We start from the raw sequence: 25,995 nt of genomic DNA on the forward strand, positions 1-25,995 counted from the left end.
ACTTCCTCAACCCCCTTTTTCCAGCGAGCATGTGACCCCAACCGATTCATTCTGTGAATCCGCATTCACTGCGAGTGGAAAGGAGAGGAAGTTCTCTTATGTTCAGCACTGAGCATCTCCCGTGTCATCGGCAGAGCAGAGAATGTACGAGGGGTAAACTGATTGGCCCCTAAGTCTGGGGAAAAACACTTTACATAATGCTAATTGCACATCCGCCGCAATTATCTTTCTGTACTAATTACAGAAAAGCTCATTTTGAAATTACCATTTCTTCCCAGTGTACAGTAAAGCAACTGTGTTAAGTGTGTGATGCAGGGGGGTTTAAAAAATGATCCCTTTTCTCAAACCCATCTTTGCCAAAATAAATCCATATTTATTAAGGCATGCTGTTTGTGGGATTAAAAGTTTTAAAAGATGCTAGATCCTACGCCACTCCTTGACACCCGAAACATGACCGGGAGCTGCAAACGTCTACGGAGAAGCCAGATTCCCGTCACCCCACCCTCTGTTTGTTGACTGTATTCAACCCCGGGAGTTAAACAAGATTTGCTAATATTCTCCTGCAATACACACAGCATCTGTCATATTAGTGGCTTATTCCTTTGTTTGAACAGCACTCTATTCCCAACCTAATGCTTGACATTCTCAACCCATCCTCTGGCCGCTCTGTCTCGCAAAAAAAAAAAAAAAAAAAGTGAGCGCACTAAAGGAGCAAGAGAAATGGTCTCATCCCTCGCTCTACTGCAGAGCCATAGCTATGAAAAACAACCATAAGGAGGATGGATGGAGACGAAGGCAGGGGAAGAAAAAAAAGATAGAGTGGATGCAGGGGATTGGAGGGCGGTGGGTGGGGTGGGGGTTGGTTGGTAAAAGGTAAGAGGAAGAGTCGAGAGGAATGGGGAAAATAAAAGAGGAGAGAGGAGGAGGGAGAACAAACAAAAAAAAAGAAAAATTGGGGAAAGAGGTTCAAGACATTGGCTCTTTAGGCCGACGGCACATATAGGGGACTATGTTTACTAATGGACACCATCAGTCATCCACCCATGTTGCTCGGGCAATATCACGGCACACTCGTAAAATAAAAGAGAGGCACAAAGAGAACAGAGGGAAATGGAACATATCAGCGGGAGACTGCAGATCTACGCCTAGCCTACAGACCATGTTATCCACACAGAGCTTTGTTATTGTAGGCTCGCGCTGCACTCCAAGGCTAAGAAAACACACATTGTCCTGTCTTTTATATACCATAGGCAAGATTTCCAAGAAGGGAAATTACAGTTTTCTGTATGAAAAAAAAATACTTTGAAATGGAAATAGATCAAACGCTGCAGGTAGAATCTTTTTTTGTTTTTGCTTTATCGATGGGATGACAAGACTGGAAATACTGATAGAAACCTGAAAATAAATATTTGAAGCTAAACGGTGCGTTTAACGGTGAGCATCAGAATGAAAAAATGAAAAAACACTGCAGCACAATGAGAGCGTTGCAGTGTACAAAATCAATATCTTACTCATTAGAGTTTGCTCATAAATTCATCAAGGTTGTGATTACAGTTGCTGAGCTAATTGCCTTATTCCCAGAACTCTTTTCAAGGTTCCCACATGGCTGTGAGTGATTTTTCCAGGAAATTTTTTAACAACCTGAAACTGATATGACACGCAGGTTTTACAAATGAGATAAATGATTGTGCTGCAAGGAAGCTCGGGTATTCGTAACTCGAAAAATCAACTTTTAAATTACAAGGTACAATTAATAAAGATGAAAGAATAAAACTAGTCTACATTCTCTGTGGAGAGCTTAGCAGAGCTACCATCACTCAGTCCTGCTTTAGGACTAAATTACCACAAGAATACTTTCAAAATATATCAAATTTAATGGAATTTCAGAGTGAAGCTCTGTTTTCAGTTTGGGCTTTTGCTGCTTGACTGAAAATGTCAAGCCTTATGGGACCTTCTGAACTCTTTTATGTTTGACACTGTTTGTTTTGCTCTACAAGGACAATCAAGCGTTTCCTTATCTGGAGAGAAGACGTATAAGCGGGGATATGAAGCGCTCTGTTAGAGTTCAGAACAAGAAGACAATGCCTGCTGCAACACGTGTTACTGCATTATTTCAAGAAGACATAAATTTTATAAAGTCTAAAGTCAGGTAGACAAGAATTTTTGTTATTTTCCTTTGTGCAAATCATGTTTTATTAGAAATAAAGATCAAGAACTTGTAGTCTTTTGAATTCATAATGGACCCTGGTTTCAAGAGAATATGATACAGCCAATGTTTATGACTGGATCTGGTCCATATAGGTTAGCTCAGGGGAACTACTCGAATCCTCAGAGGCAAGATAGCAGACACTCTAAGTGCTTAGTACATCCTTCATATACAAAGATACAGACATTCTCTATATTAATATATTCCAACAATACATATTTTGTTGGATTCAGTTAATCTCTTCCTATTCTAACCTACTATTAGTATTTGCATTTACATGTGAATGCACATTAAAGACAGGGAAGCGTAATCATATATGGCAAAAGGGCTTATAGTCTATTTCTCCTTCAAACAATTTTTATACAGAGATTTCCTTACATATACAGTACTGTGCAAAACTCTTGAGCGACACTCAATTTCTTTATATTTTGCTTGGAAAATGGGAAAAGAGTATATCAGTTTATTCAAATATGTACAAACACACATGGAAATACAGTATCTAAACCAAAATTTGTAAAATTCTAACAAGCAAATACTAGTCCTACATTTCCTCATACTTCATACAATAAGCCAAGTTTATGGCTAGCAGTTCTTTATGAATGATGCTGTTAAAAAAATTAGTTGTTTTTTTTTTTACTGTTTTTAATACTACTTACTGCATTTTTCAGAAATTCAACTAAAGAAATGTGAACAAATAATGAGGTTTTTGACGAGATGTTGGTAACAAAGTGTTTACATTTGGATACAAAGATACAATTTACATTTGGTTCTTTGATGAGCTGTCTGCTATGTGTCGACACGACACTGGTTTATCCCTTGAGTTAGGTGCCTTTTTTAATCCTTCAGTGATTCATAAATCTGTAAAGCTTTAAAAGACCTTCGTAAAGTCAAAACAACTGTTTCTCAAGGAAACTTCAATAAAAATAACAGGAAATTAAAATACAAAGAAATGAGGGGTGGCTCAAGACTTTTACACAGCAAGTCAAAGTCCACTTAAAAGAAATTAAATAAAGGATACTGAATCCCATCTTTATTTGATGCCTTCAGGAATAAAGACAATAAGCTTGTATCACACACATACTATGCTCTATATTAGTATGTTCTACTATCAGTGTTGGGGAGTAACGGAATACATGTAGCGGCGTTACGTATTTAAAATACAAAATATGAGTAACTGTATTCCGTTACAGTTACTGTTTAAAAAGGTGGTATTCAGAATACAGTTACTTTGTTGAAATAAATGGATTACACGGCGGCCTTTTCCTGTTTCATATGTTAGGCTATACCCTCTCTATTTTTGGTAATTCCACGCCAGTGGAAACCCAAACAAAACACGTATTAAGAGGCTCTTTGTCTCAATCTCGCAGCCCATGTCACCTCTACTTGCGGCCCGCATAATGACATGAAGAAATATTTTTAAAAATTATTATTCAAAAAATGATTTAATATGAAGGCAGAGTGTTGCAGGCATAGCCCTAAAGAATGTAGCCTCATGGGCAGTGTAGCCCAGTTGTAAGTAAGCTATTAAGACTCGACTGTACACCGTGTTCGTGTTTTCCTCCGAAACTATAAGCTCCGTTGCAGCAGCCTTTCAACGCCTCTCTCTGTCTCTCGCTAGCAAAGTTGACCCAGACAACAAAGTAAAGCTAGTTTTCGGCTACGAGCCCGACACAAACCCGACGTATTAGCCAGAGGTCCCTTTATTATGGTTCGGAGCCACGGACATGTTTTAGATACGTGCGGAATAGTTTTCTATATGAGATCGCTGCAAAAAGTGCTGCCTTACCTAATGTCCACCCTACTGTTACTCATTTTATGTTAGGATTTAAAAATCTAGTTGGTATTGGTATGGCGAGTATCCATTTAGTAATAGCAATAAATCACACAGCAATAGTACATTCATGTAGTTGTAAAAAGCATGATAATATATTAAGTAATCCAAAGTATTCAGAATATGTTACTCTTATTGAGTAACGTAACGGAATACGTTACAAAATACATTTTGGGGCATGTAATCTGTAGTAAGTAACCTTCCCAACACTGCATACTATGTTCATGTTAAGCAGATATGGTAGAGGCGATAATATTTTGGATAAAGCAGCAAACTTTTTTTTTTAAATTCAACATTTACACCATCCTAACTTCTCTGAAAACAATCCTAACACTCTATTTTAGTTATAAGATGCAAAACTGTAAGTAGCTTTGGATGTTTGCCTCTTACAAAGATCACTTTCGTTGCTCCAGATTGACGAAACGTGGAAGAGCAATTTTGAAAAAACAAAACGACATTGAATTGGTTGAATTTAAAAAAAAAAAAAAAAAAAAAGTTAAATAAACAGAAGAAATAACTGTTAGATAAAGTGATTATTAAAATTATCCGTGTTACAAAAGTTTGGGTCGTCCTTATGTTCATGGCAGCTGTACAAATCGCTGTAAAAAATAGCTACGCTTGTTGAACACATTATGTGTATTTTTTTTTAAGATGTATTTAGCAACTAATGTATTCAGGTACGCCCACACATCAAACATCTGAGTCGACTCTGTTTCAATATAATTATAAAGTGGGTTGAACTGCGTGGTCCAGAATATTTTCCCCATTTGGAGTTTTACTGTTTACAACCAAAATGTATGAGTGTACTTTTTAAATATAACCAGCCCTTGAATTACATGTGGAAAATGTGTGTGGTGTGCTATAACGACAGCAAACTAAGCCTATTTGGCCGCCTTGGCATTCTGCAATCTCTGTATTCATGCTACAGGCCATCCACAACTGCACACGAGCAGAATGGAAGTGGTTTGCAAAGCGGTCTGCTAGAGAAATCAGGTCAACCAGTGGATTACCAATGAACTTGAGGAAATCCCCTCAAACTATGGATGAACTTCAAGTCTGCGTAGCTTTGCATTACTGGATGTACAGTAAAAGAGAAAAACTAGCACGAGTCGTACACTGTGCCTCTATATGATGGAGTTAATATCAAGCAAACATCATTAAACAGGGAGGAGACCTCGACGTGAACCCAAGGCTTATCATGGATGCCATTAAGACAGAAAGAAAACAACCGCACACGATCAGCGTCCTTTCTCATTAGCTGGGAATAACAAAGTCTTTGCTATTCAGTGAGGATTTACTCCTGATTTCCCAACATGCTCGGCAAAATGGGAAAAAAAAGGAAAATCAAGCCCACTGCTTTGCTAAAAGAAGAGCACTGAGTAACCCAGCTGTGTCTATGAACAAGCATATTCCTAATAAAAATGGGACATATGTGAAGGTTGGACTCATTGACTGAGTTTTAGTTCCTTAACAAACTAACTTGATAATTTAAAAGAAGGAAAATAGCAAATGCACGGTGCTTGTTTAGAATCTAATAAACGCATGAACTATATACCACACATATCGAAATCAATACGACTTAGAATGTTGTCCTGTCACGTCTGAGACCCGCAAAAAGTCCTGCAATATTTCTTTCACTGTATCGCACACAATGTGCCACAAGAAACTAATTTTCTTTGAGGGTACAAATAACCTGGCCCTTTAAAACTTCTCAATAACTGCGCGTGAAGCCCTGGAGACACGTTTGAGCGACAGGCGCTGTAAAGGGAGAGACTGTTAAGTTCTACTTTGCAGGCTCAGCTGGTTGTTCTTCTGGCTTTTCATTCTTATTTTGACTCATGCGACTGACAGGTCAGAAATGGAAAGACGAGATATTCGTGGAAAAAAAGTGTCTGTCTCGTTGTGATGTTTCTATATTTGTTTGTAACTCAATGCGTGTCCTCACGAGTACAACGTTAAAAGGTCGTTTAAGGCAATTGTTTTATCGACTGTTTCTTGCGACTCAAATGCATAATTAAGGTAACTAACTGAAGAGGCTTTCTTAATTATTATTTCACAACTGTGACACTATTGACAAACATGCTGCAGAGTTACAGTGACATAAAAGAAAATGTGGTAATTTAGTTCATTATGTTTTGCACTTTTCCTGTAGACCTGAGATTAACCCTATGTAATGAAAATGTGTTTGTAAAAGTAACAATTGTAAAAACAAAACAATGAGTAATAATGATTTAATTTGAAACTGGAGTAAAACTGGTGACCCTTAAATTACATCCTAGAGTTTGTTTGTTTGTTTTTTTGTTGTTTTTAAAGGCAGGTGGTTCCTGAAATTATGTTTTAGCCAAATCATAGCCATCAAGTTATAGATCAGTAGTGCAAATTACAAAGTGAAGGCCATCACACACGGAGCCTGTTGGAAAAACATGACAGGAAATTCTGGATTTTTCAGATCCAAACTTGTTGTGTAACATATATACATGCCAAAATGTTGTATTTTTTGCAAAAATTTGTCTTCAAGAAACCCTCTGTGAAAGAAATGAAGTCTGCACCAAGCGATGATGAGCTAGTCCTAATGTTTCTAAACAAGAAAAGGAGGAAACGGAGATTCTGGGTATGTCCAATTCTTAAAAGAAGGCAGCAACGGGGGGAAATTTCATTGTTTGGTCCAGGAGTTGACACTGTATCATGGCCACTTTTGTACTCTGAACTCTTGTTCAAGAGTCCAAGAGTGTCTAAGGTAAAACTGAACCATTTTATTATTTCTATATTCAGTAGTGGTGTTCATTTTGAGCTACAGGCGCACTTGTTACCAAATGCAGCGGTTTGACTGGTCAGATCTGTTTATCCAGATCTGATCATTTGTAAAAAGCGAGCTTGGTTCGAAAGAATAAATGTCGCAAATTTGTCATGTGAATTACATAGTTGGTGTGACCGTCTGCATTAAGAATTTACAGAATTTACATATCCGGTGTTTAAAGGCCTTAACTCATTATACAAATACTATCATGATATTCCATAATAATAACAATTATACTGCGATACAGTAATCCTGCAGTACGTCGCTACATCTGAAAAACGCCACTAAAAAAGGAGAAAATAGAGCTAGTTGCATGCATTGTCCTAACTGTCCTCCATGAGTTCCTTCTTCTTTAGCCCGAGTTGTTTAACTTCTGTTCACTTACACTCATTCATTTAATAAGCACCACCTCAATGAGTCATAATGCAGTGATTCAAGGAGTTTAACTGCTGTGGGAATCCATCTAGAGCACCTGCAATCTTTAAATAAAGATATCAGGATTTGGCAGCAGTGAATCCACACCACAGCGAAAGAGAAAAAAGTCAATAAGATACACCGTCACATCAATACATTTTTCAGCTCCTATTGTTAGCAGATAAATGAACATTCACCAACAAGTAATGTCATAAGCAGGACAAAGACTGGAACTTTGAAGAAGCCATACACACACATGAACTCACACATTTATTAAAACTGCAAAATAAGACCCCAGATGGATGACAAAACATAGACAACACCTGCCAACACGACCACAGAAATGAAAACTGATGGTTGCAAAAACTTGAAGATGAGCAGTAACGGAAGTGAATGATGATGGCGCAGGGAACACGTGGGGGGGGGGGTGACGACTAGCAAAGGTCAGCTTGCACACCTTGGGAGCCATGATGGATGTGTGCTCTGAGAAGCTCCAAAGTCAAATGACCTTTATTGCAATCAGAACTTTTATTTTGAACACACAAGGCAGAATCAATTACCAGCACTATACAATATCTAGGTGTGTGCTGTTTGATATATGGATGAGCAAAGAATAAGACAGAAGTTTAAAACATTAATAAATCCTATTTCTGTGTGTTATGAGGCATAACATGAAGGACTGTTTTAATATCTGTGCTGCAACAAGCTAGAAATCTAAAACTAAATCTAAAATTAAGCGAACTTAACCCAAACGGTCTCCATGCCCTGCCTTCCCAACACAGACTTAATGATTCTAAATCCACGTGGACTACAGAGCTAAAAACGACTGAGCCCGTTTCCCATCCAGCCTCACTACTTTCAATACGTTCACATACACAAGTCTGAACGTCATTTAAATGCCGAGCCAGCTTGTGCTTGCAGTGATAAGGGAATTTTCCAGTGAGTCATAAGCAACTTCTCTCCGAAGGCTTGTGGAACCTAAAAAGAGAGCTGGGGGAAATGCAATATGCTGTTGCTCAGCAATCCTCTCCCAGTCCGCTTATTTCAACGACACAGGCATCTGTATTTAACCCTTCCAGCTCCTCCCTATCTTTTACCATTTGTCATCCTGACCGTGTGACCTGAGGTTCTCAGGCCAATTTACTTTTGCTCAATGCAAGATCGAGCTGAAATGAAATGAAAGTTGCCCTGCAGCTGCTAAAATTGCCTAACTACTGTCCACAAACTGAAGCAATTTGGTGAAAGGAGCAAATAGATTTAAATGACTCCGATTAAAAATGGCACGACCCTTACCACCGTTCCCTGCTTCCAGTGCCTTTAATGTTTGCTCTTTGAGTCGGTCGGCTTCGTGTTTTTTCCTCCTGTGTTCCTCCAACTTGACCTGCAGGTCTTCTGCCACCTGCTGGAGCTCTCTGAGCTGGGCCTAATGAGATGAAATGAAAACAAAAAATAGAAAAAACATGGCCAACTTTGTCAAATTTATAGCTATTTATAACTATACCTTACAGTCAGCATGCAAGATAGCAGCAACAGTTTGCATTGGTCTTAAATCTGATTGATTACAATCTTGAATCTAACTGTGGGGTTTTTTTAATCAACGTCCTTTGGAAATATAACTTTCATGCAAGCTGCACTAGCCCAAAGAACATTAGCGTTCATATGTGATGTTCATAAATTTGGCTATTGTTCAGTTTAATAAGTCTTAAGTATTGGATAGTGGCTGCAGAAAGACAACGCACAGAAACAAGCCCAGAAAAGTAAAGCGACATTACAACATTTCGTATTAGGCTTGTACTGTTGTTACAGATTGGGACAACCTACACAGTACTGCCACACTTTTTAAAAAACAGAGACCGTTTCTTAAGTAATGTTAATTTCTCTGTCGTTTGGTTGGCTCATTACTTTATTATACAATGTTTCCAGATATCGACTCTAAACATTTTGGAAACAGGCTGTTTCTGTTTAACTCAACCACTCTCCCACTGAAAACGCTACGTCCAGATGAACAGACTCAACTTTTTGGTACATGGAGCCAACAGTTGCAGTTTAAGGTGAAATGTTTCAGCAACTAACAGATGCGTTGGAATCAAATTTGACACGGACTTGAACGTCAACCACAGAGTGAGCATGAATAAGTTGTAATAATGTTGATGATCCACCGATGCATATCTAGCATCATCATCGAATCAAAGTTTTATTTTACTCAGCATTTCAAATACCTACAGAACTAATGAGAATGCCAACACCATCCAGTTTTCGTGCTTAGTCCTTTAATGGTAGCATGGAAAATACAATTATAAACCTCCAGAGCAGTAAAACGAAGCCAACGCAGAAATGCCAAAAACCGCAGTTCATTGAATGGCCACTTGAGGGCATTTGAGTCAACCATCTTAAAAGCTTTAATAATGAAATTAACATATTTATAGATTAGTACATATAGCCCTTTTGCTCTCTATAGCTAATTATAGTGTGATGTGTTAGAACTCAAATTCTATCGAGGCATCGAAATAGGATTTCACAAACCAGTGGTTAATGTCAGAGCAGCTGCTGTATGTCCATAAGAAAACCTCCCACCTGCTTGATAGCAGCATGTTAGCACTGTTGAAGCAAGCATGTGTGGATGTTGATGTTTAGCACTCAAAACCATTTCATTCCTGTGTACACTGTGATTATAGACACTAGCAGACTCGTGGCACTTTGTAAAGTTCTTCATCCCGTATTTAGCTGATACATGTTTTTGAAGTATATGTTGACAGTCGCACATGAAACAAACGCACTAACCTAACATTGTATTTGCAGGCAGGTGATGAATGCATAAATCAAAAGAACTGGGATTTGTAATAAATCTTTTTGAAAACATATAAATGTTAATAATCACTATTCATGTGACTATGATCATGCAAAGTTTCACTGATATTGGCCCACCAGTTAAGGAGGCCATAGGCTACACGCAGACATATGCTAACATCATTATAATAACATTCTTAATGATAAACAAAGCACAGAGACTATTATTGAGAGATAAACTGACAGACAAACAGAAGCACGAGAATTTCCCTGTTCTCTCTTTCCGTTTCCTCGTCTAGCTCCGGAAGAGAACCAACCAACACCGTGTATTTACAAAAACTTGTACCGCAGCAGCCGGGCCTGCACAATGGACTATTTAAATCACTTGCATCAGGAGGTGCTGCTGTCGCACCAAATACGACAGCTTTTGACAACCAAGCGTAACCTATCATCACTCTCTGTAATGGACCAATTAATATGAAAGAGCAGCAGCTCCTTGTTCGCGTGCATGTGTGTGTGCACATGTGTGTGTGTCAACTCTGCCTTCCAATCTGTCCTCAGAGACTCTCATAATGCAGTGATGGATTCTGCGAGGTTCAGCTAGGGATGACTACCTTTCTAGGCCATGCTGCTTGCTTAGACACCTTCAGCTTGCAGCGGTGATTTATGGGCGCCATTATGAGAAGTACAAGAACATATTTACTTGTGGAAAAAACACCCATAACATGCCAAAAGTTCTTCCATTGTGTAAGAAAAGAAGTAGAAAACACCAGAAACTAATATAAAGCTTCTCGCTGTTGCAAATTCTTCAAAGAATTAAAAACAAAAAAAGTAGAGAAAAGTGATTCTGAGGATAAGGAACGGCTGACGCTGCACTTCATTTCCTGCTTTAACATGTACTTTTAAGAGTGGGCCAATAAACAGCAAACATCGTGAAATGGGTTTTATTGAATACCAATTTGTATTCAATTAACAGCAGCATTCCCATTTCTGCTTGTTCTGTGGCACGTGAGGCTACAACGCCACGCTCAGCTTCTAATTTGATTTTTTTTTTGGTTAAAGTTTGATCGCAAGTGTTTTCTTTAACAGTTTCCTCTTGAACCACAGGAAGGGTTCATTTTTGAGTCATTGTGTAAGGTTTCCAACACGAGGCCCCGGAGGTAACCCTGCCATATCAACAGAGACACGCTGAGAAAAGAGGATCGCAAAGTGCGGCAGGGCTAGGAGGACCGGGTGACACTTCAGCCTCGATCTGCCAATCAGCTGCCACCGAAAAGAACACGGAGAGGGGGGGGGAAGGAAAAGAAAGGAAAATAGAGCAGAGTGCAGGGTAAAAACCCAGGGATCACCAGCTGGCAAATCAGACATGTGTGAGCTCGCACATGTGAGTGTGATAAAAAGTGGCCTTCAGACAAATCTGTGCTGTAAACAAGTGGTTTCTTTCTCTTTTCTTTCCCTGACATCTTTTATAAGCGCTGCAAGATTTAAACAGCTGTATCCTTCAAGATACCTTAGAAATGAATAATCAGGGCAGGAAATAACAAGGATTCATAGCAGCCCTGAAAAAAGTCAGAACAGTGTAAATGTGCTGCATCAACAAAGAGTCCAAAATCCAAATAATGATGATGAACAACACTCAGTTGCTGCCATTTCAATCGCTAATACACTTAAAGCTGTAGGTGCTGCAGTGTTGGAAAGTAACTTGTAGTTTCTAAAGGCCACTAATGCATTAAGTAATGAGACCACTGAAGCGTCCTCGGAGATCCGCAGCTGCCAAATTTACCATATAATTTGCACCAAACTCCAGGAGTCCGTCTCTAAATTGGCTCAGTGCTCGCTGAAGTAAATGTGCAAATGGAGAGGAAAAACGGTAAAGCAGTCGCTGCTCGACCCCAAGTTCTGCAAAGGAGTCAAAAAGAGAGAAAAAAAAGGCCTGATTGCTCACGTACTTGTTTACTGGTGCTGATTTACACCCAGCCATTTACTCCTTACTGCTTTAAAGCGACGGCAAATGAAGTATAGTCACAGCTGAATTCCTTAAGAGACACAATAAAATGCAAAGTAAGGTGGCAGGAGCAGAGCATGATGATGTTTATGGGTTACAGATAACAGTACGAACTAGAATTCGAATCTGAGACATGACGCATTATATAGCATAGTGATGTCTCTTGTGCTAAAACTGGAGGCCACTCAGCAGGAAATGACATGAATTGATCAACTAAAACGACACGATCCAAGTAACATAATGGAGGGAGGAAAATAGCAGGGCTTTTTTTTGACAGCTAGGAAGCAGCGAGCTTCTTACTGTGATAAGGCAAAAAGTACCTGCACAGCAGGCTAAGGCTGGTGCTGGAAACTGGTGCTGGGAGCACAACAGACGCCTGTAGCAGCAGGTGCTGCGAACATGTATGATCAAAACGGCATCACAAGCTGCTCACTGCTCAATAGCAATGCTCTGAGCGCAGCATATATGAAAGCAAATTAACCTTTCCGTCAACTGTTAGCTAAAAAACGCTGTAGAAGCCACTGTATGGCAGCACACGCAGAACAACACTTAACCAAGTATCTTTATATCCTAACTACAAGCACTGTACATTTACCTTTAGTCCCCTAACCAGAACTGCTTTCCTGTACGATATAATCCACTAGCTTTTCTTATTAGAGCCACCACATTCATCTTAGCCAGCTGTTGGTTCAAAGCGCTTTACAAATGTGTCTCTAGACTCGTCTGAAGGTTCTCAGTCATCCAGGTCATCATAATCTATGGAGCTTGAAAAGAAAAGTGTCTACTCTTGTTTAAGTTTCCTTGAAGATGTTTCACCTCTCATCCAAGAAGCTTCTTCAGTTCTAAGAACAACTGGTGGAGAGTCGCAGATTTTAAGCCCTATGAGGGTCATGCACCCCCTATTGGACCCTATAGACTCACGGTGGTGCTGAAGCCACCAGCTGGGGGCCTTCTTGTGTGCATGTGCAATTTCCCTCCAATCACTCCAGCAGTCCAAAGACATGCATGTTAGGTTAACAGGTGATTCTCCAATTCCACTTTGATGCTGAACTAGACAGGTGAGAGAAACCAACTCAGTGTAATGTTACCCTGCTGTATCACTAATTTAACTCTTTGCTTTGAGGAAGACTGCTTCAAACCTGTTAATCAGTTCTGTAATAGTTTTGTAACCTCTAAACTCGAAATCACAAAAGTTCTCCAAGTTTTCTCCTGACGTAGAGGCCGTGCTTAGACGACGACTTAGTTCCAGTGTGAACACGAACTGATCTACTTTTCGGGTGGTTTTCAAACACATGCCGTATAATAGCTGGAACTTCTACAAGAATTTTTTTTTACCTGTTTCTCCCTCCAGAGCAGCACTCCCTCCTCAATCAGCTGCTGCTTGAGTCGCAAACCTTCATCCAAGGTCCTCATCTGGCCCTCCACGTACGCCCTCTCTCTCTGTCCTAGATTCCTGGAGGAAAGGCGAGCGAGAGAAAGAGAGGAAGCACAGTCCCATCATTACTGAGAAAACGCCAGCCGCTCCTGTTATGGTCACCGAGATGGCGCAATCCAATTTTTAAGGGCCTGCGATGCAGCAGGAATCCAAATGGGAAAATAGAAGAGTAAATAAGATGGGGGCCGATGCTCCGCGGCTCAGCTAAATTGTTTCTGAAGCCTGGCAAACACAATATGAGTGCGGACCTTGTGAAAACATAATGAGATACACTCTGCTTGTACGCGGCTTCGAGACGAATGGCGCGGTGAATGAAATAATAGAGGACTGTCAACAAAAGAAGTGGGTTAGCGACATATACACAGCGGGCTGCGTTTCTGCGCCGCAGCATCGTCCATCTTTGCAGCTCAGCTCAGAAAAACATGATAAATACATCGCGGCAGGAAAATGAATTCTTATAAACATCTGTATTCAGGGACCTTCCACCTTTGCGCCGTGTAATTTATAACTTATCTAAATTATCTCCCAGGAACAAAAAGTCTCTGGGTGGTGGGAGCAGTTTAAAGCAAAAAGGAGGAGGAGGAAAAATTTGCAAGAAGGTCGTGAGTCACATTTGCATTTAACAGATGAACTCTTCAATACAATTTTGTGATGCACACACAGCCCTGAGTTTTTAAATCACAGTGACACCATGCCCCCTGGTGGCACAGTAACCGATTCACTGCAGAGTCCATCATACTGCTGCTACGATAAGCAGCTTTCTATTCAGATGATGGTGAATTCCCCTCAAAGATCTGTTTTATATCAGACCGCATGAATATCTTTTCACATTTGGATATTTGTTTTTAAATAACTGGACCCTCTGGCGTCTGGCGACATATTTCGAGTCAAACTGCACACGTGTTAATACATAAATACCGAATCTCAATTTTGAATCGACTGACCAGCAAGTGTTCTGGCAGCGAGTGTGGCTGTTGTATTCATCGGAAGCATCGCAGCAATCTGGCAAAGACACACAGGAGAAACCAATCCAATGCACACAGACCAAAACAGGAAAAGCATACCACATTGTCAGAACGGAGATGTTTACAATGTCTTACTCAATTACTACACAACAGATCAAAGTTTGTTTGTTTTTTTAACTCATACACAACAAAAAAAATACAAGATGCTTTCTGCAAAAGCAATATTTTGCTTTCCCACATATAATACACAGTTTTTTTCATTAAAACGATAACAAACAATAAACACAAATATGCTACAGGAAAACTGAGCTGAAACTTTAAGCCAATGAATTCTTGTAGTGAGTCAAGAGAAACTTCGACGGCATCTTTAACACACCCTGAACCGTCTTAGGCAGCTTTCTTGGAATTTCTTTAAGTAGTCTTCAGGAATAGTTCTCTAGACCTCTTAAAGGACATTCAAAGCTCGTTGGATGTTGGCTGCTGTTTATTCTGTTTTCTGATCCCACTCTTCTTCAATAATGTTGAGCTCCAGACTCTGGGGAAGCCAATCCATGACTCGTTTTACTGCATTGGCAGCACGTTTGGGATCGTTGTCATGCTCAAATATGAAGCTGACTTGTTCCAGATGGTATTGCACAGTGAATCAACATCTGATGATACTTTTCTGTGTTCATAATACCATCGATTTTGATCCCCAACAAAACTGGCTGAAATACAGCCCATAACAGAGCCTGCACTAAGTTTTACAGACAAACACTCACTATTATACCAATTATTCAATTGACCTCTTCTGTACATACTGGAGGACAGAAGACTTCTGCACAGTACTGTAGCTTAGCACAGCACTAAGGCTAGAAACCATGGTGATGTATCCACTGTGACATCTGACAGCGCTTTGTGAAGCTCAGGTTTAAAGCTGTTGGGGGGTTTTTGGAACCAGAAGTGACCATGGCTGAAAACGCTGGTTAGAAAAGTGCATCAGCTCAGTGTATGGGTGCAGCGCAGACACTGCTAAGCAACATAAAAATAAAATAGAATTTCACTTGCTGAAGCACAGACATCTTGGATAGGCTGTCAGTTCAATTAACGACACAGCAATGCATGTTATTGGATAATATAGCTCAGACAACTCCAGTAATAGAGCTCCAAAAAGCACCAGCACCATAAATGTGGTTGAAAGGTCAAGTTCAGCGACTTCAATTGGGTGTAGATTATGTTTATGGAGCAAAACTTTTTTTCTACCAGCATGTAAATATGATTTTTCTTTCTTGCTTAAGTTCAGTTGCCTATTTTAACATGAGACTGTTTCAAGAGTGACTTCATTTTGGATGCAGCCCCATGTGGTGCCTTGAGGATTGCAGGTTTTTGCCACCACTAACTCAAAGAAGTGTATCTCCCAGAGTGTCAGACAACGCAATATCACGAGTCAATATTAGCTCTTTGCCTTTATATAAGCATCAGCATTTGACACAAAATTCAAATTTAAAAAGTAAAGAAGAAATGCCCTTCAACAATGTTACAAGGGTTGCAGTTGCATAGCTTATCCACAAGAGGGCACCTCCGGAACTTTTCTATAGGCAAGACCAAAAACAATCAGACGATCCCAGCAAAGACGAGCAGTGCAACGGAATATCGCTACATATAACAATGTGCTATTGTTATGTGTAATTATATTGTTACATTTATTGTGTGTGAAAGAAAAAAAAAATTAACCAGTGCATCAAAATATCGGATTTTTAAATCACCAAATATCGGTGCGCTTTTTAAAAATCCCATATCAGTGGTGCTCTATCAGATTATCCTTTAAAACTTCAACACACTGCATAAAACAAAACATTTCTGTGTAATGACAGTAATAATAATAATAATAAAGTATCGACGTCTGAGCTGAAGCCGGATGATTCACATTAGCAGCTGTTGCAATGTTTTTCTCGGTTTTCATCATTCTGCAGCTTGTGTTGTGTTTTGAGGCAGTTGAATATGACAGTTGTGTTGCTTTGCAGTAATGGCCTTTTATCTACAGTATATCACTGCGGTCAAGTGCATTTGGGAAAGCTCGTGCTGTGCGGTGCAGGGAACAGCTGTGATTGGCATAAGCAGGCAGGTCATCAAGCGATGATTTAGGGCGCGCTTTCCTGGCTTTTGCTTTGTGTTCTTCTGGTCGAGCACACATTTACAGCATCGTGTTCATTTAATCACGAGAAGCCACACGATTAAAATTTTATTAATTATGCTGACAAATGTATACTCTCTTTCATGTTGAGCTACCCAGGAAATCTTCGTCCTTAAAGTTGAAGATTAAATCTTTAGGTCTGCGTGACATCTCTCTGCGCTTCGAAGAAGGTCTCTTGATTTCAGCCACTTATAACATCAGCTGCATGGTGTTTTGTAAGTGCTCAGATCTGGCTCTTTCTCTGATGTTTCACCCAAGAGAGTGGGCACAGTGTGAAATCTCTCAATTATCCAGAACCCCATTGGTGACCCATCGAAAGAGAGCATTACAGTCCAAAAAGGGAAGCCAATGAATGTCTCTGAACAACCAGTCAAAGAGGAAAAGCGATGATGAATTAGCTATTAAGTGGCTCCATTCAAAGCAGAGAAGGTATGAGAAGAAGACAAGTGGGAGCAGAATAAAAGGAAAGAGGAAAGGGTGAGGGCGGCTTTGGGAAATATTCTCCTGCCGCTCTATCATGCTTCATTCCTTCAGCTTTATTTCCTGCGATGGTTACATGCCGTCTATTGCTACTGCTGCAGAACGAGCTGGTGACAGAGCAGAGATGTCAGCAGCAGAATGTATTGAATTTATCCAAAGTGGCGAGCTACTGGAGAACAAAAGTGGAAAAGAAAGGGAGGCTGAAAAACTACCCGATTAGGCAGCGCATGTGGCAAGAAAGAATGGAAGAAAGCCTTGAGAATAATAGAAGCAGGATGTTTTTCAAGGAAAGCTGAGCGAGGGAAGTGACTGTATGGACGCATCTGCATTTGTGTGAAGGCAGCCATGTTCTGTTTGTTGAAGCTACATCGTTTGTTTGCGCTACAAAAAAGACTGAGAGTGCGTACATCCACATGTCAGCATCTGCACATCGAGCAAAACATAAATTCCTGCCCGTGTCTGCAAAATGCACAAGAGGGAAAGTAAACAACAAGTTTTTACTCGGTAAAATCAGGACTTTAAGTTATTTTGATGAAGACCCGACAGCGTGTTTATGATTACGTGGTTGTGATGCTATTGCATTAACAAAATACACAAAGAGACGTAGAAAAAAAACTTGAGAGATAACTCATATGGGGCGATCGTGGCTCAAGAGTTGGGAGTTCGCCTTGTAATCGGAAGGTTGCCGGTTCGAGACCCGGCTTGGTCAGTCTCAGTCGTTGTGTCCTTGGGCAAGACACTTCACCTGTTGCCTACTGGTGGTGGTCTGAGGGCCCGGTGGCGCCAGTGTCCGGCAGCCACGCCTCTGTCAGTGCGCCCCAGGGTGGCTGTGGCTACAACGTAGCTTGCTATCACGAGTGTGTGAATGTGTGGATGACTGGATGTGTAAAGCGCTTTGGGGTCCTTAAGGACTAGTAAAGCGCTATACACATACAGGCCATTTACCATTACTTTGGTACCAATAACAATGCTAAGTTTTAGGGAGTTAAAAAAAAGTCTATCTATGATTTTTCAAATTGGACAGACTTCAGCCCCACCCACCAGGGACCAACAGTCAGGTAAGTGGAAGACCACAGCTGGATGGTAAACAGACTAATAGAGAGATGTCCTTTCTAACAACACATCGGAGAGCAACTTGCCCAAGGACACTTTGACATGCAGACTGGAGCAGCCAGGGATCAAACCACTAACCTTCTTAATAGTAGATGACCTTCTGTAACACTGATATATCACCCAAACTCACTAACATCAGCCATGTATCAGTAAATAAGAGGAATTTAATGATGGAGGTTGCCAACATTTATCTGTTGTATTCACAGCTCGACCGTGTTTTTGAGACCGATATTTTGTGATATGAAAATCCGATATTCCAATTTTTTTTCTTTCAGACATATAAAACATAACGAGATTTCGCTGTTTGTTTTGTTCAGTTATGTACTTACCTGTTTCCCCTCAGCATAGTGTTTGTGTCTGAGGCATGCTAAAGTTGCACAGTGCCCTCTGGTGGATAAACTATGTAACATCAACATTCATAACATGCCTGAAGGGCGTTTCTCCCATCTGTTCTTTACTGTTTTAATTTTCATTTATCATCTATTTTAAATGCCTAAAGTGATCAACGACAAATAGAGAATATCAGCCTGACAATAAATCAGTCAGGCTTTATTCTCCTCAGCTATAATATGTCCAACATGTGAAAATAAAAGTATTAACATATCTTCATAACCAAACATTAAAACTGATATACAGTATCTGTGATAGGACAATGTTCCCTGTGCTCTATGACGGCTGTAGGCTTTAATCTATGAATACCTGCCAAGTTACTCAACCCGCCTCTGCAGTAGTTTCCACTCAGAGGGGATTTCCAGGACCGCAAGTTGACATCCAATCAGAAAAGGCGGCTACCAGCCGACAGTAAGACACAATATTAAACCACAGCCTTACCACAGATGCCATCATTGACTCTGGATGATGGGATGTAGTGCGGGCGAAAACCCAGATTGGTGCAGTAGAATCGGCCATGAGGACAGGCTGAAGTGCCTACATGGAGCAAGGAAAACTGGTTAGCACTGCATTATAAACTAATGTGCAGAAACAAATGAATTTACCTTAAACTGTTCACAACGCTTGCAAAGACATTAGCCACTGCACCTGATTACTGTTTCTAAAAATTCAAACTTTTAAACATTTATTTGTATTCTTGATGGGGTTTTTTTTTGTTTTTAATCATTATTTTGTGTGTGTGTGTCTTTTTAAAATTTCAAAATCTGGTTAGTGTTGGCAGAGGTTAGCCGCAGCCCTGTGCCCCACATACAAACTGTAAATGATGTGTGACTTTGATTTAAAGCATAACGATAAAAGCCACAACTGCATAATGAAATCGGGGATGTGTCTCCTCTGTCTTTTCCCGTTTTTGCTACACAAGAGAAAATGCCATCTATCTTTTAATATTTAAACCCTGCAAAATATCCAGTAACTATGTTTGCTAAGGAGGGTATGGTAGAGTTTGCATATCACGATAGCTTGAAAAGTTTTGAGATAATTCTGAAAAAACTTTGTAGCTATGTAGGGCAGGGTCATGTTAACAATCTATTAAAACTTGGTTTACGTCCACCAAAGTCTTCAAGATCAATTTAATGATTTATTGGTCGAAAACTGAAAGAAAGAAAAAAGTATAACCTACAAACTATGATTCTTCAAGAGTGCTGGGTGTTGTCAGCATATAAAGTAGGATTTAACAATTTAAAATATCATGTCACATTTGATCTCTGACCTCTCCTTCAAAGGTTAGTAGATTAATCTGCAGGTAAAGTGATAATAATGCTATATAAAGCTATTTAAAATAACAATACGTTTTCAGACTGACAAAAACATGTTGCCAAGAGATGCTATTTGACTTTAGCTGAATAAATTTATTCTTACTTTTCCATTTACATCACAATAATAGATTGTAATTATGTAGATTGTAATCATTAAATACATAACAATTTGACTACATTACAATGTATAATTTTTATTTTTTTAGGGGGGAGGGGGGGGGGCTTTTGACACTTGATATTTATTATTCAACAAATTTCACTAAACAATGGCATAAAGGCTGCACACGTCCTGTGGGCATATAAATGTTTAAAAAGTATTGCAATCAAAATTACGCCAAGCATATTAAAATGGGTTTCAGCAGGGCAAACAACAAAAGCCTGCACTTTGCACTTGCTTTTACTTAACTACAGACTTCTAGAAGTATGTTTAAAAATAACATAGAAAACAATATGAATATGTACAAAATACAAAGTAAATACTTCCCAGAGAGTGAGCTGCGTGACAGTCTATGTTTTTGTTGTGTACAGTTTTTCCCCTCACACTTCCCAGGATGTAAAAGCATGCACTTTTAAAATCGGCGTCTGCTTTTTGCAGATCAGCTGCATGTGTTTTGCCCCCCAAAACACATGCAGCTGATCTGAGCGCAGAAAACTTCAAAAGTCTTTAAAGTAAAACACTGATTTTCCAACAGAGTCACAGTGACCAGACAGACTGACAGACAGAGGCCCGCTGGCCCCACTGATTAACCTTTTACCTGGTTCATCTGAGCCATCTTCACAGTCGCAGTAATCGTCGTTCACCTGCTCAAATGGGATCATTCTCGACCCATCTATGCACAGAAACGACTTCCTCTCCCTGTAGAACCTTTTATCTGTTACAAAATAAAAGCAAACGCCCACTTTTGTAATCGCTGCTGACTCTGAGGTGCAACCAGAATTGTAGCCAAACATTGTGCATCAGTGTGAGCGCTTATAGTGTCTTAGCACGGATCCTCTGGGGAGGGTAAAACAGCAGGTTTGTGTTGTGTTGCTACTACACACTCATGTTGTGTACCATTATTATGCTGTGTACTCTGTTATCACAGCTTGTAACGTGCTGCCTGCGTCTGAAACCAGGAGCTGCCAAAGCTTCAGCACCATGTAGCTGTTTCTGTATATATTTGGCAGCTACCTAGCTGGAAGCTAAAAGGGAAGAATGGACTTACAGGACGAGGATATTCCTCTTACTTTCCGCGAGTCCACATAACCACACCAAAACACAGCAGCGACAATAATGTAGACACGCATGTCAGCGCCTCCTGCCTCATAAAATCCCGCTCAAGGCTGTTTCAAACACTGCACCGCCAGCATCTCAAACTGCCGTGTCCCGACTTCCTGAAACACGCGGTCTCGTGGCGCTTCTGAGGCTTTCTATTGGTTTCTAGTTTAAGGTTCGTGTGATCATCCACCGACCAATCGCAGGGGAGAACGGCAGCTGAGGCGAAAAAGAGGACGAATTTGATTAAGATTTACTGCACTTACGGCTTTATTTACATTTTAGAAATGGGAGTATAAAGTTGAAGCACTTTAAGTGTAGCCTTTTTTAGAGAGCCAGCAGACATCTTTTGTAGTCAGCTGGAGCTCCTTCACAAGCGCAGACATCACCAAGGTCACTTCCACATATAACATATTTACGACTACTGCACTTAAATAAGCCTGAACTAAAATGTGTGAAACGAAACAGGAAAAAAAAAAAAAAAAAAAAAAAAAAAAGTAGATTTCCTTCCTCCCCTCCTAGTGTTTAAAAAAAAAAAAAAAACAAGAAAGAAACAGAAGACTTATCGTGGGACAAAGTCCGGTTTTTGTTAGTTTTGAGTGCTACACATGCAGTTGTTTTTCCATTTTCTTTTTTTTATCTGCTAAAAAAAACAAACAAACAAAAAACACATCGACAAAAGACTCACTTCATCATTTTATATATCTGCACGAAATGAATACAAAATGTGTAAAACGAGAAAAGATAACTCTTCATAATAAACAATCTGCAAAATTTACATTAAGAAAAAAAGCATTTAGTCGTCAGATTTTAGTACACCATTGTGGTTCGAGGCACTTGAAAAGCGGTTATTTAAAAGCTACAGTTAACTTTTTATTATTTATTTATTTCCATGTGTCCCTTTTTTATTTGGTCTCGCTGTTTAGCCGTGTGTACAGGCCTGCATTGCATAGAGACTCCTTGCTTTGGATGTAAGACAGGTCTCGGATCATGCCGGGGAGGGAATAAGAGTCCAAGGGTGGACGCAGTGGGAACACTGGCATCAGTCCTGATGTCATGTATGGAGACATGAAGCCTGCCATGCTGCCGTTAGCGGAGGGATAGGCCAGCCGCAGGGGGCTGACGCCCAGGCGAGGGCTGAGGCCGTACAGGCTGTCTCCCCCTGGGGACGCGGGTATGTGCAGCGGGGAGAAAGCAGACTTGGCCCCCAGAGCACCGAGCCCTCCGGGCAGTCCCGCAGAAGGCCTGCGCGCGCTGTCAGCGTCAATTTTGTTCTCTTTGGAGTTCAACGCCAGCTCAATGGATTTGACAATGTCACCTTTGCACGTTCTCACCATAGACTCCAGAGTGTCCCGTTTCTGATGGGGGAAGATCTTAGCCATGATGTCGGTGGGGTCACGGTCCGGGCTCAGATACTCATTGGGCTTCTCCGACTCGCTCCCCGACTCTGGATCCGAGGAGGGAAGTGACCTCTGCGGGCTCTCTGTGTGGTCTGAGCGGTGATCCATCGCAGGGGATTGACTTCCGCCGCTGTCCTTGCTGGAAGACAGCTCTTTCTTGTCACTTGGAGAGGGCAGCCGTGGAGAATGGGGTGCAAACAGGGGTCGGCCCATGAATCCGTTGTAAAAGTTGTATTTGTGTAATTTGTCCTCTGAAACTGTAACTAAGGATGAAAGAAAAGGGACAACAGCTTTTAAATTAAATGCGCACGGGGTAATCAAAGTTCACCAAAGCTGCAGAGGAACCAAAAAGAAGAACATTGTTGTGTATTAAAATAGTTATGAAGACAAAGTATACAGTCTCACATTTCAACTCACCGTCTTTCTGATTCTCACTCCCAAAAACATCGAAACAGGGAGCTGCAGGAGTACTGCTGGCAGATACGGGTACCCCGGCGCTAATGGACGATCTCTGAGGGATCCCCGCTTCCCCTCCGATCCCAGTGCAGGGGTACAAGAGCCGAAGATCCCGGGCCTCGCTCTCTTCCTGAGCCTGCTGCCTCCTCAACGCCACCTGCGCGGCCATCACCCGCTGCCTCTCTGCAATCAGTGTGCACTTTGCGCACACGCAGTCTCTCCAGCGACAAAACCGCTTGTGGCCTTTGAGCGCAGAGACCACGCCGTGGTTCCTGCACCTGGCACACTTCGGGGTTCGGGGGTATCCCCTCTCCAGCGTGGGGTTGCAAGTCTGGAGGAAGAGAGGCGGAGGACGCAGAAGGGAAGGGGGTACCGGCAGGCTACCGAGCGGGCCGGAGGTATGATCGGTCAGACCAAGGGGTCGGATCCTATTTTCCATCGCTCAGAAGAGAGGGTTAAAAAAAAATTCTACGAGTCCTGCAAAACTGTTTACGGTGAAATCATTAAGGTGTTTTGGACTTCTCTGAGCGACTGGTGTCTCTGTAATGCGCCAGCACGCTGAACCTGCGCGCCTTAAGTGTCTCCTCGCCAGGTGGTTTGAGTTGAAACACAACACCTTCGTCACACCCCTTTCCGCTCAAGCCTCTTAATGCCCTATCATGTTTATTTGCATCCCGGATGAATGGGCGGGGGTCTAATCTGCAACTGCATGCGGCCATAGAGTGAAAGGACAAATAAAATTTCAATAAAAACTTGAAGCTTATCAAGACCAGATAAAAAAAAACTCTCTTTTTGGAAATAAAATCAAAACTGCGCTCTGTTTGAAATGACATGCAAATTCGCACAGACGTTATAATAACATAAAGTAGTAGGCACAGAAGGTGGATCGAACAAGGCCAGCGTGTTACAAAACAAGCATTATTAGAAAATAAGAAAGAAAAACATGTTGCCTCAGGCCAGCTTCCATTCGGTTGCCCTAATGTGTGATGAATATTCACTATTAGGATGTTTTTCCCCCCCTCAACACAACAATGGGCCTAATAGCCACAAAAGAAACAGGTAATTATCTGCTTGGTTGTTCTGTTGAACAAATTACTCTGACAAAAGACCCATCTGTCAACAAACACCCAGCGAGATTGGCGAATACCTAATCACACCTTGTCACATGTTTCATTCATTTCCCTGCATTCAAACAGGATCCGGTTACACGCACCAGATTGCTTTGCCGTTATGACAAGAGAAGCAACTTGAGCATAATGTGACAAGCGCAGTGTCAGTCACCAAGGGCAACGCCACGAGGAAAAAAAATATCGTTAGGCAGAAATTAGCAAATATGTGTATGTGTGTGTGTGTGTGGGGGGGGGGGGGGGGGGTATCATGATGCCAACCCTATTGTTCAGTTCAGTACTCTATGAAATGAATCCAGTCATGTTATGTGTGTCCAAAACAAACATAAGGCTCGGGGGGCCAGACTCGGCCGGCAAAAAGTCCAATCCGGCCCACTGGAAGGATTTAGAAAATGTGACAAAACCTTTTAGCTGTGTTGTCATAAATTTTACAGTTTCCACTGACAAAGATTCAAGATTCAAAGTGTTTATTGTCATGTGTCACAAAAGAAACGGCATTTCTCTGTGCAATGAAATCCTTTCTTTGCTGTTCAACCACAGATGCCGATTAATACATACACAATAGAAATAGAACATATAAATACAAATAGTACAAATAAATGAAGACAGAAAAGGAGACAAAATATGGAGATTTGAAACAGAGATGTGTGCAGAAGAGCTATAGCTTAATATGTAAGATGACCTGATGTGCAAAAAAACAACAACATTATTACTGTTCAAAATGGGTCAGCTGTTCAAGAGTCTGGTAGTGGGGAAGAAGGAGTTGTTGAGGCTGCATGTTCTGGATTTCACACTTCTGAACCTTCGTGTGAACAGTCCGCATTGGGGGTGGGGTCTTTGAGGATGGAGGCAGCTCTCCTCTGGACTCTGCGATGGTAGATGCTCTGCAGAGAGGGCAGCGGAGTCCTGTTATCACTCTCTGCAGGCGTTTGCGGTCCGTAGCAGTAGTGCTGCCGTACCATGCAGTCATGCAGCTGGTCGGTGTGCTCTCCACAATGCAGCTGTAGAACCTGCTGAGGATCTTGGCCGACATACCAAATTTCCTCAGCCTCCTCAGGAAATATAGCCACTGCTAAGCCTTCTTGACCAGCTGGATGGATATTTTCTGTGAAATCACAAAAAGATCTTCATGTAGAGAAAACTGAGAAAGACTTTGTTTTCTTACACTGAGTTTAAACTACTTAACACTGACTTTACGTTGGTCCGTGTGGGACGTATGTGGCCCGCGACTTTGACATCCCTGCTCTAAACTACTGCTAAACTGCCTTTCTTCAAGGTGTGTCTCTTACTTTGTCCATACTTATCTGCGCAAACAGAGTGAAATGATAAATCAAATGCCACACATGATACCATCCCCTGATCGTCTACAGACTTGCTCTGCCTGTAGTTTTGACTCCATCTGAATAATGCATGTGAATCAAAGAAGAAAAACCAACAATAACCTTGTGGATGGAAGCACTTGGTCCCCTGGCTTTTCATTTAAGATAAAGATTCCCTGACGTGCATCTTTGAGGCAGATCTACCACGACACTGGCATGGGAAATCGCAGACATAACTAACGGTGATTAATGTTAGTTATCACAAATGGAGACTCGTAGGTGTTTCAACTTGCTGATAAAAGAAGATAACTGTTTTTGAAACTAAATTATCTGAGTTACTGGGACTTTCTTTTTTTTTCCCATGTCTTCTTCACACAGTTGCCTCCTTTGTCGTTTCCCAAGTGATGGATCTTATCTGAACGCTATTTTGCTGTGCGGGGAGAAAAGCTACACGCACACCTGCACAGCGGCCATGCTTGCGTAAAAGCTAAGTGCAGACATATTGTGCAAAGGCTCTGACTTGTAT

At 41.0% G+C, this 25,995-nt stretch overlaps 2 protein-coding genes across 2 annotated transcripts in view; both read right to left on the reverse strand.

The window, feature by feature from the left end:
- Positions 1 to 21,373, reverse strand: part of LOC309703383 (glucosidase 2 subunit beta-like) — a 174,231-nt gene extending 152,858 nt beyond the window's left edge. The window contains exons 1-6 of the mRNA XM_082528168.1: positions 21,118 to 21,373; positions 20,668 to 20,784; positions 19,038 to 19,133; positions 14,420 to 14,477; positions 13,376 to 13,493; positions 8,542 to 8,671 (exon numbers count right to left, since the gene is read on the reverse strand). Coding sequence (XP_082384294.1) covers positions 8,542 to 8,671; positions 13,376 to 13,493; positions 14,420 to 14,477; positions 19,038 to 19,133; positions 20,668 to 20,784; positions 21,118 to 21,199 — 601 coding nt within the window. The 5' untranslated portion in view covers positions 21,200 to 21,373. The remainder of the gene's footprint in view (positions 1 to 8,541; positions 8,672 to 13,375; positions 13,494 to 14,419; positions 14,478 to 19,037; positions 19,134 to 20,667; positions 20,785 to 21,117) is intronic.
- A 478-nt stretch (positions 21,374 to 21,851) lies between these two features.
- Positions 21,852 to 23,676, reverse strand: LOC309703379 (doublesex- and mab-3-related transcription factor A1-like). Its single transcript, XM_082528162.1, is given in 4 exon segments — positions 21,852 to 22,183; positions 22,185 to 22,213; positions 22,216 to 22,830; positions 22,985 to 23,676. Coding segments are annotated over 4 exon segments (1,233 nt in total). The 5' UTR covers positions 23,463 to 23,676; the 3' UTR covers positions 21,852 to 22,072.
- Positions 23,677 to 25,995: the final 2,319 nt, after the last annotated feature.

This window comes from Aulonocara stuartgranti, assembly GCF_965226115.1.
Source record: "Aulonocara stuartgranti genome assembly, chromosome: 3".
Classification (NCBI taxonomy): domain Eukaryota; kingdom Metazoa; phylum Chordata; class Actinopteri; order Cichliformes; family Cichlidae; genus Aulonocara; species Aulonocara stuartgranti.